At 45.9% G+C, this 20,409-nt stretch overlaps 1 protein-coding gene across 15 annotated transcripts in view; it reads right to left on the bottom strand.

Moving 5' to 3' along the window:
- The window catches only part of RTP4 (receptor transporter protein 4), a 114,329-nt gene extending 99,769 nt beyond the window's left edge, over window positions 1-14,560 (bottom strand). For 13 of the 15 annotated variants that reach the window (XR_005383863.1, XR_005383867.1, XR_005383868.1 and 10 more), the window contains exon 1: window positions 14,236-14,368. Coding sequence is in view for 2 of the 15 variants with exons in the window: in XM_038583663.1 (XP_038439591.1) it covers window positions 11,491-12,595; window positions 14,236-14,417 (1,287 nt within the window). In the remaining 13 variants the exon portion in view is untranslated. Of the gene's footprint in view, window positions 1-10,671; window positions 12,596-14,235 lie in introns of those variants that run through there. The other 2 variants (XM_038583663.1, XM_038583664.1) reach the window with 2 other exon arrangements.
- Between the last annotated feature and the right edge of the window lie 5,849 nt (window positions 14,561-20,409).

Here is a 20,409-nt window from a genome sequence, read left to right as displayed (position 1 = left end):
AAACTTGGAAATAGGTGAAAGAGATTATCAGGTACTGTTTCAGTGCCAGAGACTACTCTCTGTTTACTGGATTATTTTTCTTCACTATAAGGCAAAAGCTCCTTTTGAAAATTTTGTTCTGTGGAAATGCAAATAACTTCTTGCCAGTGGAACTAAGAGCCCCAAAGTTAACAGTTTATGATCTTGTTCAACACACACCAGTTTTTGCACAGCCTGTAACCCTGCAAGCTGTTAGATTGCCTATACATAGCTAGTGTCTCAAATGCTCTTGGGCCAGTTTTAAGTCTTCTTGCTCTCCACATTAATTGAGGAGCTCAATAAAATCTGTGAAACATATTCATTTAACATCTATATGAAAGAACATGATTTTATCTTTTCAAAAACTATATTTTAATAGGCAACTCACTTTTGCCTCCAAGAATTTGATCTCCTTCTCTGTTAAAAGATACTTTAGGACTAGAAGCTGTCTAAGGGCCCAGTCCAAGGCCACCTACAACCTCTTTCCTAGCTTCCCAGGGTCTCCAGGGAAACTGCTAGGCTCACTCTTTGGAGCGGAGAATTAGTGCCTGCCCGTGCCGCCCCTGCCACCCAGCTCCCAGAGAGTGGTCGGAGCACACTAGAACACTGTTCTGCATACTGCAATGGTTCTAAGGTTGTTTAGAAGTTCCCAGGAACAAGACTACATAGCTTTGCCCAATCTACTTCCACTGCCCTGCCTTTCCCTGCCCCAACCAGTCCCCACATCCAACGATAAGCCTCAGAAATTCCTTGTTCCACATCCCCAGGCTTTTAGTTTAATTAGGATGGTAAGGAGCTTCCCCTGAGCGATCACCTACTTGACATCCTAGAGTGGAAATCAGCACCTTTTGGCTGCCACTGAAGCAACAGAGGTCAAGCCACTACATCCCTCATCCCTGCTGCTGCAAAGGGGCACATGGGAGTGCTCTCTAAACCTGTTTCTGGCTCTGACATCTGCTGAATCTGAACTTTCAAATCTCCAGAGGCTCCTCTCCCTCTACCTGAGGATGTTGAGCCATCGTACTCACCGCTGAAAGTGTCCTGACTTCAGGGGGGTGAAGATGTGAAGGGTACACGGGGCAGAGAACATGAAAGGTGGGTAAAGAGAGACCACTGGATGCATCTAATATTCCCCAAAAGCCACAACTTTTGGCCCTGGACTATAGTTAATGACCAACACAGAAATACTTTCCATTTCAGGGCACGCCTGATTTTGTTAACAGGAGGGGTGTTGCTGGCCAGGGGCCAGGGGCCAGGGGTTGCTTTTTGTGTTTTTGGTTTGCCTTTTTTTTTTTTTTTGGCTGAACTTCCTCAGGTCAAATCTCTGTTTGCCTCAGAATCAGCTCAGTGCTCCTAATGTTCACAAAATAAATATTTTTGTTTCTGATCCCAGCTTGGCTGCCTGGCCTGACAATACTTGCAACATGGCTCGGCCAAGTGTTTTGTTGAATTTCTCTGCACATGTTTCTGCCCTCCAGTGACATCATGATGCATTATTCCTGTTAATTCCTCAACATGGGGATAGAGTCATGCTTCTTTCCAGGCCAGCCACATCCTGAGCCTTCACCACTCCAGGACAAAACAGTTTAAGGCTGGGATAGCTGCAAGTTTGGGTGGAAGGAAAGACCTACAAGTCACATAATATTTATTGGATATTGTGCGGTTATACAAGGTGCCCTAGAAACAAAATCATCAAGTGCTTGGGTATGGTTATCCTGGAAATCTAATTTGAAAACAATCAGCAGGTGAACCTATTTAACACCCTGAATGGGTCTTTGTTTAAAAACACCTTCCTCCTTGGGCATCTGGGAGGTTCAGTTGGTTAAGTCCTGACTCTTGATTTCAGCTTAGGCCTTGATCCCAACATTGTGAGTTCAAGCCCCCTGTTGGGCTCCGTCCTGAGTGAGGAACCTACTTAAGAAACAAAAACTCAGTCATCAGAAAGGACACCGATGTAGATTGAACTGAAAAGTATTATGCTGAGTGAAATAAGTCAATCAGAGAAAGACAATTATCATATGATTTCACTCATATGTGGAATTTAAGAAATAATGAAAGGAACCATAAGGGAAGGGGGGAAACTGAGTGGCGAAAAATTAGAGAAGAAGACAGAGAGTCCTAACTCTGGGAAACAAAGAGTTGTAGAAGGGGTGGTGTGTGTGTGTGTGGGGGGGTGGCTAAGTAGCTGGGTGATATTAAGGAGGGTACATGATGAGATGAGCACCAGATGTTATACTATATACTGGCAACTTGAATTAAAATAGTAAAATAAAATAAAATAAAATAAAATAAAATAAAATAAAATAAAATAATAAAATAAAATAAAATAATAAAATAAAATAAAATAAAATGCAGTTGTTCTTTAAAAACAAAAACAGGGATCCCTGGGTGGCTCAGCGGTTTGGGGCCTGCCTTTGGCCCAGGGCATGATCCTGGAGTCCTGGGATCAAGTCCCACATCAGGCTGCTTCTCCCTCTGCCTATGTCTCTGCCTCTCTCTGTGTGTCTTTCATGAATAAATAAATAAAATCTTAAATAAATAATAAAAACAAAAACAAAAAACACCTTCCTCCTTAATAGTGATGTAGGAATGACGTTAGGTTTCGAAGCCAATGACCAAGAAAGAATTCTTGAGACATCTTTGGTGCAAAATGGTGTTTTTTTTTAAAGCACAGGGACAGGACCCATGGGCAGGAAGAGCTGCTGCCCCAGTCCTGTATGGGGTGGCTGATTATATACCTGGGAGTTGGGAGGGGTTTGAGGACAGCATACTCTCTAAGGAATTTTGGAAGCAAGGTTTCCAGGACCTCGAGGGATCTGCTATTGTTGGGAAAAGGTCACTTATTACCATCTAATAAAACTTGAGTCATGAGACCCTTCAGATGTATATCAGTGGGTCATATGCTTGGGGGATGATTGCCAACACCTATCTTGGGAGTTTAGAGAAAAAGGAAATTTCTAAAGGAATTTTTATATGAAGTAGACTTACAGGATCCTGGGGGTCAGGCTAAGATTGCCTTTTGCCCTTAGCAAAGTATGAACATCATTGAGGCACTTGAGTCTGTAGAGGAATGTCACTCTCCCTGTTTCAAGGACTTGTCAGTGTGCTCTGTCCTCAGCTAGTCCTGTGATTCCCCCATCAGGGTCATGAGGGGTGGCCCATTATAGACTTTCAAGTCCGGAGGGGGTTACGGATAGCATAGTTCTAAAGAATTTGGAAGCAAGATTTCCAGGACCTCGAGAGGCCTGCTATTGTTGGGAAAAGGTCATTTATTATCATCTAATAATACCTGAATCATGAGACCCTTCAGATGTATATGGGGGGGGGGGGCGTCATATGCTTGGGGGATGATTGCCAACACGTATCTTGGGAGGTAGAGATAAAGGGAGTTTCCAAGGTAATTTTTACAGGTTAAAGGAGACTTACAGGGTCCTGGGAGTTGGGCTCAGACTGCGCCTTGCCCTTAGCAAAGTATTAACACCAGACATTTGAGTCCTAGAGTAATGTCACTCTGCCTCTTTCAAGGACTTGTCAATGGGCTGTAGATAGTAAGGGCATTGGATAGTTTTTCTTCTGACTTTGTTTCCCGCATGAATAGGCCAAATGACTTGTGGATCCTCCGCTCCAGTTTAGGAAGAAGTTTCTCCAAGAAGTTTGGGTGAAGGAACATTTGTCTCGCTGAGAAGAAAAGCCCATTCCAAATCCCTTTACAAAAACTCTGAATCTCAGAGACACAGTGGTCTCTAGGAACATATTCTTAGAAGGGGAAGAAAATAAAAGGCAAAGGCAGGAAGGGCGGGGGTGGACATCTCCCCAACCCCAGGCTGGGCGAGAGGAACTGCAGAAGGAGCAGGACTGAAGGGGTGCTCACGCCCTCCCCCCTTGCTCTTTCTCCAGGCGAGTCCTGCACCTGCTGGCCCAGACCCCTCCCTCAGCCCTGTCTGCTGGGGCGCCCATGTCCCCCAAAGCCAGCCCGAGCACCCCTAGCTGACCACTGGGTCCCTGGCGGCTTTGGACGTCGGGGTCGCCGCGCGGCACGAGTGGGGGACACGGAGGGCGGCGGGGATGCAGCGGCGTGGAGGTCTAGGTGGAGCGGAGGTGTGTGCAGCCGGGGGGGCCTGGAGCCCCCTGTGCCCCCTGTGCCCCCTGTGCCCCCCGCCCGGCTCCCGGGCTGGGCAGCTCCCGCCCGCCCACCGCGGGCCCCTGGCTGCAGCGTTGCTCGCCGGCCCAGTAAGCCTCTAACCCCAACCGCACGTCGTGGTTCAAGACTATTACTTTGGGGGGGTGCTTTGCCACCCGCGTTCAGGACTGGCGGAGCTCCTGATGTTAAAAAACAAACAAACAAACAAACAAACAAACAAACAATAGGGCAGCCCCAGTGGCGCAGCGGTTTAACGCCACCTGCAGCCCAGGGCGTGACCCTGGGGCCCCGGGATCGAGTCCCACGTCGGGCTCCCTGCATGGAGCCTGCTTCTCCCTCTGCCTGTGTCTCTGCCTCTGTGTGGTGTGTGTGTGTGTGTCTCATGAATAAATAAATAATTTTTTTTTTATGATAGTCACAGAGAGAGAGAGAGAAAGAGGCAGAGACACAGGCAGAGGGAGAAGCAGGCTCCATGCACCGGGAGCCCGACGTGGGATTCGATCCCGGGTCTCCAGGATCGAGCCCTGGGCCAAAGGCAGGCGCCAAACCGCTGCGCCACCCAGGGATCCCCCTCCTGCATACTTTTCCATGTTCGTGTCTAAATCATCTCCAGACTGTGGGAAGTGGGAAGTCTCCTCCATACATTCAGTTCCCTTTGATTGCCCCTTGCAAACATTCCCTGCTGGACCCTTCTGTCAGCCAGCTTCAGTGTGATCTGTTTCTCTTTCTAGGCCAGCTGGTAGCCAGGGTTCTGGGAGCTGGCTTCTCCAGCATTCTGAGAACTCCCTCAGTCCCTCTGCTTGTGGAAGCCACTACTTCCTGGGCTCCAGGTATTCAATATACTTGGTTTACTTCCTCATTTTGGGAGGGTGTGAGGATGGGGAGAGGGGAGATGGGGTAATATCCTCTAGTAGCTTCCTGAAAATGGATACCAGACGAGAAAGGAGATAAAAATTTGACTTCATGGGTAACTGAAAATAAAATTATTCCATACCTACACTTGACTAAATTTTGGCTGGGTATCAGATTCTATGTTGGAAATAATTTTCCTTCAGAATTTTGAAGGCTTCATTGTCTTTTAGTTTGCTGTATCCCCATCTGCTTTTTAGTGTCTTGTATTTGAACTTGGACACAGAGCCCAGGACTACCAGATTTTTGTGGAAATCCTCTAATATGAAAGGCAGAGACCAAAACAAGCATAAGATAAAGAACTTAGGAGAGCTAGCCAGTGCAAGATTCAGAAAATGATACATGCCAATAAACAAAAGCATGAATGCCTCAGAGAGATATTGAGATGTTGGAAGGCTGATATCATTATAAGTCTAGGTCCTTTATATGTTTTGTTTTTGTCCTGTTTTTCCTTCCAAAACTTTTGGAGTCTTTTTTAAATTTGGTGTTAGAAGTTTCTTTTTTTTTTCTTTTCCTTATTTTTAAAGATCTTATTTATTTATTCATGAGAGACACACAAAGAGAGGCAGAGACACAGGCAGAGGGAGAAGCAGGCTCCCTGCAGGGAGCCCAACGTGGGACTCCATCCCAAGATCCCAGGATCACCACCTGAGCCAAAGGCAGATGTTCAACCACTGAGCCACCCAGGTGCCCCAGAAGTTTCTTAATAATATGTCCAGAGGGGATCCCTGGGTGGCTGAGCGGTTTGGCGCCTGCCTTAGGCCCAGGGCGCGATCCTGGAGTCCCGGGATCGGGTCCCACATCGGACTCGTGGCATGGAGCCTGCTTCTCCCTCTGCCTGTGTCTCTGCCTCTCTCTCTCTATCATGAATAAATAAATAAAATCTTTTTAAAAAATATGTCCAGGTATGAACCTTGCCCATTCATTGTGTAGGGGGCCCTGAGGTGGACCTTCTCAATCAGGAAATCATGTCCTTTGGTCCTAAGAAAGGCTTTTAAAATCATCCTTTCATTATTTCTTTCTTTTCATTTTCTGTTTTCTTTTTCTGGAGCTCCTATTGTTTGGATATTGGGCCTCCTGGACCAATTCTCTAGTTTTATCTGTTTTTTATTCTCTATGTAGAGAACAAATAGGTGGGCAGCCAGTAAGAGTATTTCTCAATTTACACAATCAAAAGAAACCATAAATAGATGATCAGGAGACTGAGACCACCTGAACTAATTAAAAAAAAAAAAATCAGAACTCTTTATTCAGGAATATCTGAGCCACTTTTCAGATCCATAATTCATTGGCTGAAAGAGACGATGGTTCCCAAGGAGGAAGAATGCTGAAAAAAATCCCCAATCCTTCCTTAAAGAGGTGAATGGCCATTTATTTGGGTAACTGTATGCTGGAGGAAAGGGAATATGCAGACATTTCGAGGACTTTAGGATTCAGGGTCTGAATTGATATTGATCCCCAGAAATCTGAAATAAGTTACAGACTTCTGTTTGAGTAGATGTGGGGGCCAAGTAATAAGCTGAGTCCTGGCTCAGGTCAGGCTCATGATGGATCCACTGAATCCATAGCTTACCCAGTGGTCATTTTGCCAGTCCCTGAATGGATAATTGGAATGGACACATGCGGTAGATGCCAGAACCCTTCATTAGTTCTTCAGTCTATGGGGAAAGCTGAGGACTTCTCTTTCAAAAAACCTCGATAAGGTATCATAAAAACATCTCAGGGGGGAATGGCAGAGATTAGAGCCACCCTTGAGACCTAAAAGACACAGAGCTGGGATCTCCAGCCTGTTTTCATTTGATCCGCCAGTCTGGCTCCTAGAGAAACCAATCAAATCCTGGGAGGATGACATTGCACTAGGTGTAATGTGTGTGACACACTATGTGTGTCAGATACAACCAAGTAGAGGTCTCAATTACAACTACTGTGCCAGAAGTGATATTTTTGCTAGAGCAAATTAACATAGCTTCAGAGACATGGTATATGGACATCGATCGGATGAATTTATTCTTTCTCAGAAGAACTTTTCATATAGAAAGGGTAGCAGCTTACATATACACTTTTGTCCCAGGACCATGTTAATTCTCTCAACCTCTGTCATAATCTGCAGAGTCTGAACCATCTGGACTTTCTGCAGAACATCACATTGATTTACTCCATCAATGATATCATTTTAATCAGACCAGAGGAGTAAGAATTGGCAAGTGCATTGGAGACCTCACACCCTAGAGATGGGAGTCCTACAGAACCCTACAAAGATTCCCTGACAAGTCAGTAAAGGTTTTAGGGGTACAGCAATTTGAAGCATGCCAGGACAACCCTTCCAAAGTGAAGGGCAAATTACTGCATCTTGACCCTCACACCACTAAAAGGAAGCACAATACCTGGTAGTCCACACTTCTATGATTCATTTACCAATAGATAGAGAAACCTGCCAACTTTGAGTGGGACCCAGAATAGGAAAGGGCTCTGAAGCAAGTCCAGTGCAATGCCCTGCCACATGGGCCATATGATCCAGCAGACCCTTTGGTACCAGAGTCAGCTGTACTGAGAAATGATGCCAGATGATGTTTACATCAATCCCCAGTAGGAGAAATACAATTTCTAGCACTTGTGTTCTGAAACAAGGCCATGCCATCTGCATCAGACTTTATACGCCATTCAAAAACCAACTTCTACAAGCCCTAGAGGTAAAACTCCTGATGGTGAGATACCAAAATATGATGGAGCCCATCATATTTTCATGGGCAGAGATGCCCATCATGACCTAGATTCTAAAAGGCACATTTAGTCATAAGCAGGCCCAGCATAACCCATCAGAATATGGAAATAATGCACCCGGGCTTGAGCACAAGTCAGGGATAGAGAATACAAAGCAGCTGGATGAACCAGTGGCCCAGGCTCCAGGGCGACCTCCACTTGTACACTGATACCTCCTCTCCCTCAGCTCACAGCTAGTCATGTGTTCAAGGAGAAGCTATTACTTATGACCAGTCAACAGAGGAAACATAAGGCCAATCTTGGTTCACCAGTGGCTTAGTTCAATTATGTGGTGAAAGCTCAAAATGGTAATCAGTTAAGATAAAGTCATACTGGAGCCCTTGTAAAATAAGGGAGAAATTTGTATATAGAAATGCACATGTGAAGAACACCACGTGAAAGTGAAGGGAGACATCAAAGTGATGCTTCTATAAGCCAAGGAACGCCAAGATGGCCAGCAAATCACCAGATCCTAGGTGAGAGGCATGGAACGGATCCTTTCTCATAGGCCTAACAAACTAACACATCACATGATATCACATTAGATAAATGACCAAATATGTAGCAAAAGAGTTATAGTCGAGGTGATAAGGTCATGGAATTTCCTGGTTCCATCAAATACAGCACCACCCAAAAGCTGCCACCCTGACAGATCAATGACACAGCCTCTTAAAGAGGCAGCTGGGATGCCCCTTGGTGATGCTGCCTTGCAAAGATGAGTCACCATCCACCAGGGTATAGTATATATCCTGAATCAATGACCACTATGTGTGTGGTCCCAGTAGGTAGTGTGTATGGGTCTGAAAATCAAGAGGCGGCAGTTTACCATCACTCACATTAAATCTGGTGCCATTTTCAAATGTCCCATCAACCATAACCCAAGGTTCCGCAGGTCTGGCCAGCCTAGGTAGGGACTTGCTCTCACTGAGTAACACAGTAATAACATTTTTTTTTTTTTTTTTTTGCCAAGAGAACAGCAGGCAAGAAAGTGACATTCTCTTGATCCTCAGAGGGAAATAGGACTCCTGTTACATTGTGGAGGCAGTAAGAATATATTTGGCACCCAAGTGATCCACCAGAGCCCCTCTTGGTACTTTCCTGTCTACTTTTGACAATGAGTGGACCAGTGCAGATGACATAGACTGAGAATGGCCTTGTGACCGAAGGCCTACACCCCTCAGGGATGAAAGTCTGGATAACCCCATCAGGTAAGCCACCTGACCAGCAGAGGTGCCTGGGTGAGGGGGATGGAGAATGGGCAGTAAAGGGAGATAGTGAATATCTAGTTGCCATCCCAAGACAGATTCAGTGATGGGGCTCCATTTGCCTGCTGAACATTTTATACCAAGCAAGTTGGTTAAAGTGGTACAAAATATTGACTGTAGTGGAGGCTGTGGTCCCCTGCCCAGATCCTTGCCTTTGGGATCAAGGCACTCATTGCCCCAGCTCTGGGGAGCATTGCCTGCTAAAGACTAAAGCTAAGCGGAGATCTCCCCTAGGACTCCCCTCCAACCAAAGATAGCTGCCTCACCTGAGGTTGCTGCAGAGAATTTGTCTAATTACTGTTTTGTGAATATTATACTTCCTCTTATCTCTCTGAGGCATAAATCATAGTTTGACTTTTGAAATATGTTTTTGGTTTGTTTTCTTATCCTTGAAATATCTCTGTTTTCTTTGACTCACCACTTTTTTTAAATTTTTTTTTATTTATTTATGATAGTCACAGAGAGAGAGAGAGAGAGAGAGAGAGAGGCAGAGACACAGGCAGAGGGAGAAGCAGGCTCCATGCACCGGGAGTCCAATGTGGGATTTGATCCCGGGTCTCCAGGATCACGCCCTGGGCCAAAGGCAGGCACCAAACCGCTGCGCCACCCAGGGATCCCCTGACTCACCACTTTTTTAGCCATTTTTTTTCTTTTTCTTTGCCTTCACATTTGGAGATAAATCACATATTTAATACCCCTTGACAGTCTATCCAAATTAGGTGTCTGACACCATAGAGTTCACTGGAAGCTCTGTAGGATTTTTGTATATGTCGATTCACTCTGGAGCTACTTTAGCTAGTCATTCCACTGGATTCCATTGGAAACTGTCCCCCTCCACCACCACCACCCTTTTTAGTAGATATATATTGTTTTTTCTCTTGAGCTCATAAGTTTTCCCAAAGAGGGCCCATCCACTCTCCTATGTATTTGAGGAGTGGGTAGGTAAGGCATAAGGCTGGTATGGCTCCTGGGTTTCATGTTGAGGTAAGGGAGTCCCAGAGTCAGTGTGTAGACTTTGACTGTCTTTCTGTTGCTGGGTGGCACTCCCTTGCTTCGCATCACCCAAGTCTCTGAATCCAGAGTCCCTCTAAGTCAATGTCTTCAGAGAATAAACCTCCATTCTTCTCCCTGGAGCCAGTTGAGAGTGGTTACCAGGCTGCAGAGGAGTGGAGCAAAGAAACTTGCCATAAGGCTTTCAGCCAATCCTCCTGCTTCAGCACCCCAGCACCTACCTTCAGAGCTACTCTTGCCTATAATTTTTGAACTTTCTGAGATTGTGCCACATAAATTGCTTTGCATCTCAGTTTTCCCTTACCTAATTTCTATTCCAGATCTCCTCATCCAGTGCTGAAGGAAGTGAAAGAATAGGATAGCTCCAGGGGAGCATTTGGGTAGATTTAAGTAGGGGAGAAGGAAGAACAAGAGGGCATCAGGATATCAGTATTTCTAATCCATAAAATACTCTCTTTTTTGGTTAAAACTGCAGCATACCTAAAACATAATTGCCTGATCCTTGGGGTAACATTGATAGCTGTATTACTTTCCCATTTTAGCTGTAACAAGTTACCACAAATTTAGTGCCTTAAAACAACACAAATTTATTATCTTACAGTTCTGGAAGTCCAAAGTTTTAAAAGCAGTCTCACTGGGCTGAGGTCGTGTGTCAGCAGAGCTAGTTTCTTCCAAAGGCTCTGGAGGAAAATCTATTTCTTTGTCTTTATGAGCTTCTAAGAGGTGTCTGCGTTCCTTGACTCATGGCCACTTCCTCCACCTTCCAAGCCCATCACTCCAAACTCTGCTGTCGTCATTAAATTTCCTTTTGCCCACTTTGACACTCTTGCCTCCCTCCTATAAGGACTATTGTGATTACATTGAGTCTATCCAGATAAAGCAGGATAGGTTCCTCATCTCAAGATCCTTACATTAATCACATCTACAAAGTCCTTTTTGCCATGTAAAATAACATATGCACAGGTTCTGGGAATTAGGACATGGATATCTTGGGGTGGCCATTATTTTACCTACCACAATAACTTCCTGATATCATTCATGACCCTCAGTTCTTGTGAACATATGTCAAGATATCTTAGATAGATAGATAGATAGATAGATAGATAGATAGATAGATAATAGAAATGAATGAGTACATGAATGAATGAAGTGCTTTTAGTTATTCAACAAATATTTATTATTAAGTCAATTATTTGCTAGGTTATGCTTTAGACTATCCACTAAGGAGATCTAGGAAACTAGGAAACTAGTGTTTATTCTAGTTACAGAACATTTTATACCAAGCAAACCTGACCCTGCTTGGTCTCAAAGCACATTCTGTCATATCAAAATGGCAACCAATTTATTGCTTACCATGTAATTAAGACAAAAGAAAAGAAGACAAGCTTATTTTGATCTTTCTGCTTCCAAGTATTTGCTTGCAAAGGTAAAGAAAAAAATAATACAGATAACACAGAAGTAGAAAAACACATCCGGGTCATAGAAAACCTCTTGTCGCACTGAACGAGAATGTATGGGACAGGTGTTTGGAACAGAAAATCCAGATGAACTTTCCCAGACAGCTTGAGCTCCCCTGATGGTCACAAACCCGGCTCTCCTCTGTGTGAGCTTTAGGTTTGGCCCTAGGGTGGAGGGGGCTGTTCTGCCTATAGTCTGAGTGTGTGACCTTGATGTAAACCTTAGGATTGCCCCTGACGTGATCTTTGGGTCTGTCCTCCATGTGGCTTGTGAGCATGACTGCTGTGCAGACTGTTGGCGAGCCATCTTTAGAACCTCAGAGTATGTCCTCCAGGGGACCTGTGTGGCTTGTGAATTTCCCTGTGTGGTCTGTCTATCTGCCATTGGGGTGGTCTGCCACTGTGCTGTCCCTTGTGTGAATTGTGAATTTCCCTGTGTGGTTTGTGAATCACCCTGTGTGGTCTGCCTGTCTGCCATTGGGGTGGGTGGTCTACTAGTCTCCCCTTTGGGCTGAGTGCCTGCCCCAGGTGCTTGGGTCTCAGTAGTGGTATGGCTGGGCCCTGACCCCTTAGAGCCATAGTAATTCCCACACTCCTGGTTTTGGCTGGACACGTCACCAATGTGAGAAGAGGAACTCCTATTATCTGTACAGGAGAATGGCGATATTGATGGCTCTGTTGTGTTGTTTCGTGACCTCAGTAAACAGTAGCCCAGAGTACATGCTTCACAATTGATTGTGTCATGGGACCCATCCAAAGGCACCTCCCTGATGATGGGTAGCTCTGGAAACTTCCTAAAGCCATTCCCGTAGAATTTCTCCAGAATACGCCGCACCACATTTTTCAGAATCCTCATGGTACTCTCTGGGGAGAACTCAGGATCCTCAAATCGAGACCAGGAACACTTCTTGCACCTCTGAGCAAAGAGCCGCATAATCACCTGGCCCTGGGACTTCTGGTGCTCCAGGTACATGTGACATAAGATAAGCACTTGAGCAGAAGCCCAACTTCGCTGGCATGAGGAACACTGAAACCTGCAGACAGAAGGAAGGAGGCTGTTGTGCCTTCAGGTGATCATGGACCTGAAGGAGGTGGGTCTGGCTTCAATCTCTAAGATCTCTTCCAATTAAAAAAAGTGTAGATGATGTTAACAAATTGCCAAATAAGACTGAGAGGGATTGGGAGGCTTGAGGGTTTTGTTTTGTTTTTCATTTTAAAAATTTTATTTATTTATTTGAGAAAGAGAGAGGACAAGCAGTGGGGGAGGGATAGAGGGAGAAGCAGACTCCCCGTCAAGCAGGGGGTCCCCGTCAAGCAGGGGGTCCGCTGTGGGGTTTGATCCCAGGATTCTGGGATCACGACCTGAGCTGAAGGCAGACGCTTAACCAACTGAGCCGCCCTGGCACCCGGGGATTGTGTTTCTGATAAAGCTTTTTCCTGTGATCTGCTGAGCTTCCACCCTACATGGTCTGAAGTTTACCTCTTTGCTAGTAAGATATCTCTGATGTCTCAGAGGGAAAAGTGGTTTTGCCATCTGCCAGCCAAATTTGGACCTCCTAATAATCACAAAAAAAAAACATATAAAATAACTACTTTGAGGCAGGCCTTGTAATAAGGGCTGCAGTGTTATCCCCCTTCATCTTTAAAGGTCCCCTCCGAGGTAGGCATTATTGAGCCCAATATCCAGATAAGGAAACTGAGTCATAAAGGGATAAGCAGACTGTTTTTAAATACGTATATTTATTCCCATTATCTATGGGAATGTAGAAGAAGGAACACTGCCTCGGAAGACCAGGGAACGCTTTAAGGAGGAGGCGGCCCTTGAGCTGGTCCTTGAAGGATGAGCACAAGGGAGGGAGGAAAGGGCCTGCCAAACAGGCAGAGTGTCATGATAAGGAAATAGAAGTCTGAAAACGCACCAGCACGGTTCATAATCCAAAAGATGGAGCAGAGGACAGATGGAGTCAGGGTGCAGCAGAGAGGAAAACAGGACAAGTAAGGTGGAAAGTAGAGCGAAGGTCCCTGTGTGCCCCCTAAAAGGAGACCCGGTTGCCTAGGTCAGCATTTCTCACCACCGCCCCACCCTTACCCCCAGCACAGGCTCTGCAGGAACAGACTCTGGAGGCTAAAGAGGAAGATCACCCATGAGGGGAGGGTGTGACTTAGGGACTCCAGGATCTAGGTTTTAGATGTCTTGCTTGTTGCATCATTCCCTCTCTTATCCCCAGGCTTTGAGCAAAGTCAGGGTCAAAGTGATTGTGTAGCCTCCCTCCAAGTCTTGGCTCTTTCGAGGAAGGCCCTGGTCCCAGGCTGGGGCTGAACCAGGAGGGCTGCTGCCCATCTGGACTGGGGGCAGAAATAGCAGAAGTGTCTGGATGGAGGCACTCTGGAACAGGAGGTGGTGGGGAATGGGGAGGGCAGGTTTATGGAATATGGAAGCAAGCCTTGGGGACTTCCAGAAACGTTTAGGGAGGAAAACTAGCAAAAGAGGAAAGTCCCTCCAGCTAAGCAAGTTGGAGGTATTGCCAACCACAAGATCACTGTGACCATGAAAGGATGGAGGTCCTGGTGACATTTGTTCCTAGAAGGAGCTCTCCAAAAAAGCAGTCAATGGCTGCTGAGCTTGACCCCCCTGTGCCCAAGAAGGCCTGCCAAGAGGCAAACCCTGGCTCACCTGCCAAATCCTTTTTGCTGGTACTGCTTCCACCCTTCTGCAAGGCAGTCTGGCTCGAGTTTCCCATCCAGCTTCAGAGTCCACCTGGCCCGAGGTTTCTCCTGCTGCATCAGTTCTTGAAATGTCTGCTCCCATGTCCGGACGTCTGACACCGTTTGCTTCCCTTGAGGCTGGGAAGCCATGCCTAGTGAGGAGCTCCGTTGTACTGGGCAAGCGGCAAGAGGGGAAGGGAGAAAGAAAAAAAGCAAAAACTACCTCAGTTTCGGTTTCTCAGCCTGGAATGCATCGGCTGTCTTCTTAAGTTTCGTTTTCCACTGTTGGAGCCCACAGAACAGGTTTTCGTTTCGAAGACAGAGGGCAGCAGAGTTTTGCCAGTTTGTGAACAGGCCTTGCCGAGAGGGATCTGAGAGCAGAGCTCTGTTCTAGATTCTGGAGGCACCTGGAAGTGCCCTGGGGATTTTATTTTTCTCTTATGTTTACACCAGGCAAAGCACTATGCTCAGCGCTGGGATAGATGCCACCGAGCAGTGGTTTCTACCCACATGGATGCTCACACTCTTGCGCAGACACGAGAAGGCAGCTGGGGGAGCCTGTGTCCGATGCTGTCTCGGGCACCGGTGACTCCTCACCACATCCCATGGGGGGATTATTCCTCGTCTTCTGCAAGTGAAAGCACAGAGGAGTGGGTCGCCTTGCCCAAAGCCACACAGCCATTGCGCAGTGTAGGCTCGTGAGACTTGAACCCAGGCCTGTGGGGCTCTAAAACCTGTGATGTCCCTGAGAAGAAGCTGAGGATGGTATTTCAGGTTCTAGGCTGTCACTCTGGAGCCAGGGTGGGAGGACCATCTTGAACCCTGACCCAGTGGTTAGGTCTAGTGAGATCTCCTGGGTCCTGGGGCAGGACACCAAGCTATTTAACTCTGCCATTTGCCATGTAAATTATCTTGCAGGGCAGGATGCAAGCAGGTGTGGGAGCCGTCTTTCAGGGACAGGATAGAGAGAATTCCCACTCAGAGGGTGGGGGACCAGAACCAGATGACCTTCAAGTCACTTCTAACTTAGACTCCAAGATTCTAAAAAGTGAGCTCTGTCCCTCTGGATTTTAAACTCAAATAGGGGAGAAAACGACAAGCAGGACCTTATGTCCTTGGAAGCCCCATTAGGGTTAGCATGGCTCAGACAGGATCAGCCTAAACCTTCTCTGGCCTTCTAGACTTTCACATGCTCCTCTTCTTCCCTCCCTCCCCGGATATTCTGTTTTATACAAACTCTCTGCTTTTCTAACTTTACACATTGAGGGCACCTATGTCTACACAGATGATGTAGAAAACTCTTGTGTACCCAGATAATTTTAGGAGCTTGGAATTGGACCCACAGGATTTGAGAGAAGCCTGGAAAGCCCTTAGGAATTAATTTTTTCTCTTTATGGCAGTCATCCACTTGATAATTTATTTCTGTAGTTGCTCTAGCTCAGGGGTGGAAGGAGCTGGAGGGATTTGGTTTGGTTAAAGGAGAGAAACAAGAAACAGGAAGTGTAGTCCCAGGGCCCCTGGGTGGCTCAGCTCAGTTAAGCATCCGAGGCTTGATCTCAGCTCAGGTCTTGATCTCCAGGTTTTGAGTTCAAGCCTCACATTAAAAAGAGACAGAGAGGGAGAAAGAAATGTAGTCCCTAGAATAGCAATAATTTTACTTATATTTTTAAACATCCCTTCAACTAGCAGAAACTCTATAGGCACATGCAGAACAGATACAAAAATTTTTGGACGTGGTTGATCTGGGAAATGATGAGACTGGATGACCCCTAAGCTAAGTCCATTTACCCTGCCTTGGGGGTTCAGAATAAGGAGAAATTAATACTACAATTTGAGTGCCTGCTGTGCTCGGGATACCAGACACATCTTCACCTCCTGGACTCCAGGATGACCTAATAAGTGGCAGAGCCAGGCCTTAAACTTCTCTGAGGCTACACTAAATCTCCTGAAAGTGTGAGCTTGTCTAAAGAAGGAATGGGTTACTAATGGTAGAAGAACAAGCAGAAGACAGAAGGAGCAATTTTGAGGAACCTGAGTGGGGGGTCTTCATGCTGCTCTTCTAAGGGTTGCACCCTCTGGGCTGGCGCTCCTGGGTATATCCTAAGAAGGACTACTACTCCACTTAGAACAACTCAGCAAAGGGTCACCTGGAGGGGAAGAAGGAAGGCGTTAAGACCACGTTGTCCCAGAATGTAATAGAAGGAGCAGGTTCTCCTCACCCAGCCCCTATACTGCACATTATGACTACTCACAACTACTTACAACAGGGAAAGCAGAATTAGACAGTTGTCTTTAAAATAGCAGATGACACATCATTAAATACCTAGAATCTGCTCATCCTTATTCTCAGGATAGCAAGAAAGACAGATCAGTGAAGGAGCATCTACCTTCAACTTCCCTGTCTCACTTTTCTTGGCTTATCCTTTTAATGCAGAGCATAGCACAGAGCCAGCCTGCCCCGGGGTGCATCCCAGTTCCTCCACCCCCTACCGTGGCGGCCTGGGGAAGCCCCTCCACTGCTCCATACCTCAGTTTCTCCATCTAAAATGTGGCTATAATAATACCACCTATCTCTCAGGGTTGTTCTGAGTATTGAATGAGTTTTAAAATAGCTATCAGCACTTGGCAAGCAAATAGAAGGGTTTGCTACTTGTTGTTGTCACGGCATTGCATGTTTCTCTGTTAAGTTACCATAAAACCTTTCTTAAACATGTTGGGAATACAACAAAATGAAAGTATATAGAGACGGTAGTACATGGCAAAAACAAAAAACAAAAAAACAAAAAACCCAACCTACAAATAAGTGTGCATATAAGGGCTTGGAGAGCACAGTCGTCACTTTATTTTTTTTTTTATTTTTTTTTTAAATTTATTTATGATAGTCATACAGAGAGAGAGGGAGAGAGAGGCAGAGACATAGGCAGAGGGAGAAGCAGGCTCCATGCACCGGGAGCCTGACGTGGGATTCGATCCTGGGTCTCCAGGATCGCACCCTGGGCCAAAGGCAGGCGCCAAACCGCTGTGCCACCCAGGGATCCCAGTCGTCACTTTAGAATTCAGACTGGGCAGAGATGTACATTCCTATCACTACACATTCCTAGATACGCAGATATATTCCAAGCTATTCCAGATACACATTCATTCCTATCATCCTCCTGTTACGTAACCCCTGTCCCCACACTGTGAACCTCCCTGGGCAAGGCCACTGCTCCCCCAGGACTCACATCTAGCAACCATCTTGATAGCCAGCTACGTGTGAAAAGTGAGCTAAGAAGTAGGACAGCAGCCCAGAGCCAGCTGCTGCTCAGGCTCAGGGCTAGGCCCACTGAGGACTCCATTCCAGAGAGCAAAGATGGCACCAAAAGGGCAAAAACAAACAAACAAATAAATAGATAAATAAATAGGCTTTTTAAAGAGAATCAGAAGAGCTGTGTAAAATCAAAAGAACTTGAACAAAAACTCGTAAGTTTTCAAAGGTGCGGCTTGTTTCACATTCTCCCTGAAAATCTGTTTGGCTTCAGGCCCTATACGGTCCCCATGGAATGCTGGGGTTTGCCTCCATAGACAACCATTTGGATAGTTGCAGTAGAAAGACCTTCCATGAGCGTGAAGGAGGCTGAGCCCCAGAAAGGAGAGTGACCAACTCAGACCATCCCGAAGCCCCTACAGATAGAGCCCCGACTCCCATTCTCGACAGTACTTCCTCTTTTTCAATACAGGCAGCCTTAAAACCAGAGTCAGAACTATTCAGGCTCTGTTCCAAGACTGTGGTGAAGATGTGTTAAAGCAAGGTCCCTAAAGCACCTTACCCTGCCACCCCCACTGCAGACCAGTGCCAGGAAACCAGAAGGCTAGAGCCACACCATTCACTGGCTTTTCTCATCTTTCTGACTCACCTTACCCAACTGTTCCAGCCCCAGAGATCACATTAACCACCCGCACCAAGGTCTTGTCTCAGTCTGTGCTTTCTGAACCTCAACCATGGCAAAGAGCAGTTTCATTAATTTTTTTCTACTTCCTTCCTCTGTGCACAAAGGCATATTTTTAAAAAATTTTATTTATTTATTCATGAGAGACACACAGAGAGAGAGAGAGAGGCAGAGACATAGGCAGAGGGAGAAGTAGGCTCTCTGTGGGGAACCTAACGTGGGACTCCATCCCAGGACCCTGGGGTCACTACCTAAGCCAAAGGCAGATGCTCAACCACTGAGCTACTCACGTGCCCCACAAAGGCATTTTCTGATCTGACACAAAAGTTGCTGAACTGCCATTCTCACAAGAAAAAAAACTGAACAAACTGAAAACTAACAACTCTTCTTAGATCCATTAGAGAAATGGGGTCACAGGGCAAGCTGCTGCCCTGAAAACTGGAGAGACAGAGGGGTAGAGACAGAATCACAGTTTCTCAGAGCCAAATGCCCAGGAGCTGAAGCCACCGTTACTGGAACCAGTACAGGCAGGAACACTTGAAATTGTCGTTGCCAATGGCTGGAGGCTCAGTGAATAGCCGAAGAACTGAAAATCCTGGAGGCCCTATCCTAGGGGAGATCCCCATGCTTTCGTGAGTTCTACCTCCAGGAACCCTACCAGGTTCTTGTTATGAAGACGGAGAAAATTCTTGTGCTTCCAGCAATGGGAGCAGGAAAGTACCTTTTTTTTTTTTTTTTTTAAGGTACCCAGAACTCTCTGTTCATAACAAGGTCTTCCTTCAAGGAAAACTATTTCACCAGAGCGTAACACACCTGGGTTTATAAATACCCGATGCCAACTGCTGCTGGCCTCCACCGTGCACATGGGAATGACCCCACTCCTCTCCGTGTGTGACCTCCTTTCCGCTGGTATAAGGACAAGACCTACCAAGCTTGCAGTGATGAGAGAGGAGAGCCAGGCATAAGCTTAACGGGGCAGAGCCGGGAGCAGAGCCAGGTCCTACACGGGGCGGACTCATTCTCTTCTCAGCCCACAGTATCAGGGGGAGAAATAAAGAATTCAGTCAGCTGTCAAAGATTTCCAAACATCCACTGGAATCATTCACCCCACCATGCCATGGAAGAGATTTTAAAGGTCCTCTAAGACCCATTCTTTACTGGCTCACTTTGTAATGGTTGACATTTGATTTGTTTTTTTTAAGATTTGATTTATTTATTTATTTATTTATTTATTTATTTATTTATGACAGACACACAGAGAGAGAGGCAGAGACACAGGCAGAGGGAGAAGCAGGCTCCATGCAGGGAGCCCGATGCGGGACTCGATCCCAGGACCCCAGGATCACACCCTGAGCCAAAGGCAGATGCTCAACCGCTGAGCCACCCAGGTGCCCCAACATTTGATTTATAAGTGAAAGTTTAGATACAATTCTTGGAGTGATTCAGGGGGAAAAGCTTGTGCTTCAGATTAGACCAGGGTGTATGTTCCTCCTCCAACCCTTACTGAGTTACTTAACCTCTTTGAACCTCAATGTCCTCATCTGTGAAATGGGAGTAATACTCAGCACACTATATTTAATAAGATATGCACTAATATGACATAAATATGAACTATAACCACTGTATACATGACATAATATAAACTATATCTGATAGTATTATTTCAAAAAAGATGACTCTATAGAGGCTTGAAATAGTTGCACTTGGATGGATTAGAGCATTTGAACATAATAACTCAAGAGTAAAGAAGACACAAGGACTCCCTTATGGAAAAAAGAGAGATGTTTAGGCCAAGAACTTAGAAAGTGTCTGTTGTCTGTGTGTCGGGCAGAAGAAAAGCAGAAGATTAAAATGAATAAATTTTAACTATTTTTTAAATTTAATTTAAAATTTAATTTTTTAAATTTTAGAGCATTTCATGTGCTAGAATGTACCTTTATCCCCAGATCCATGCTGCCCATCTGGAAACCTGATGGCTTGGGACTCTTAATAAGAAATGTTTCAGAATGGAAGAGAGATACGAGCAACGGAGGCAGGTCAGCGAGGGCCACCACGATGTGAAGCTGCAGGGACACTGCATAGCCTGCTGGTGGTCACTCCAGTCAGCAAGAGCTTGGCTTTTTACCCCTGCAGGCTGAGGCTGGCCTGGCCATGAGAGTGCAGCTCAGCCCTCAGGGAGATCCATGAAGCCCTCCTGGTATCACTGAGAATTT

The sequence above is a fragment of the Canis lupus genome, chromosome 34 (assembly GCF_011100685.1).
Source record: "Canis lupus familiaris isolate Mischka breed German Shepherd chromosome 34, alternate assembly UU_Cfam_GSD_1.0, whole genome shotgun sequence".
Lineage (NCBI taxonomy): Eukaryota > Metazoa > Chordata > Mammalia > Carnivora > Canidae > Canis > Canis lupus.
This window is presented reverse-complemented; position numbering and strand designations above follow the sequence as displayed.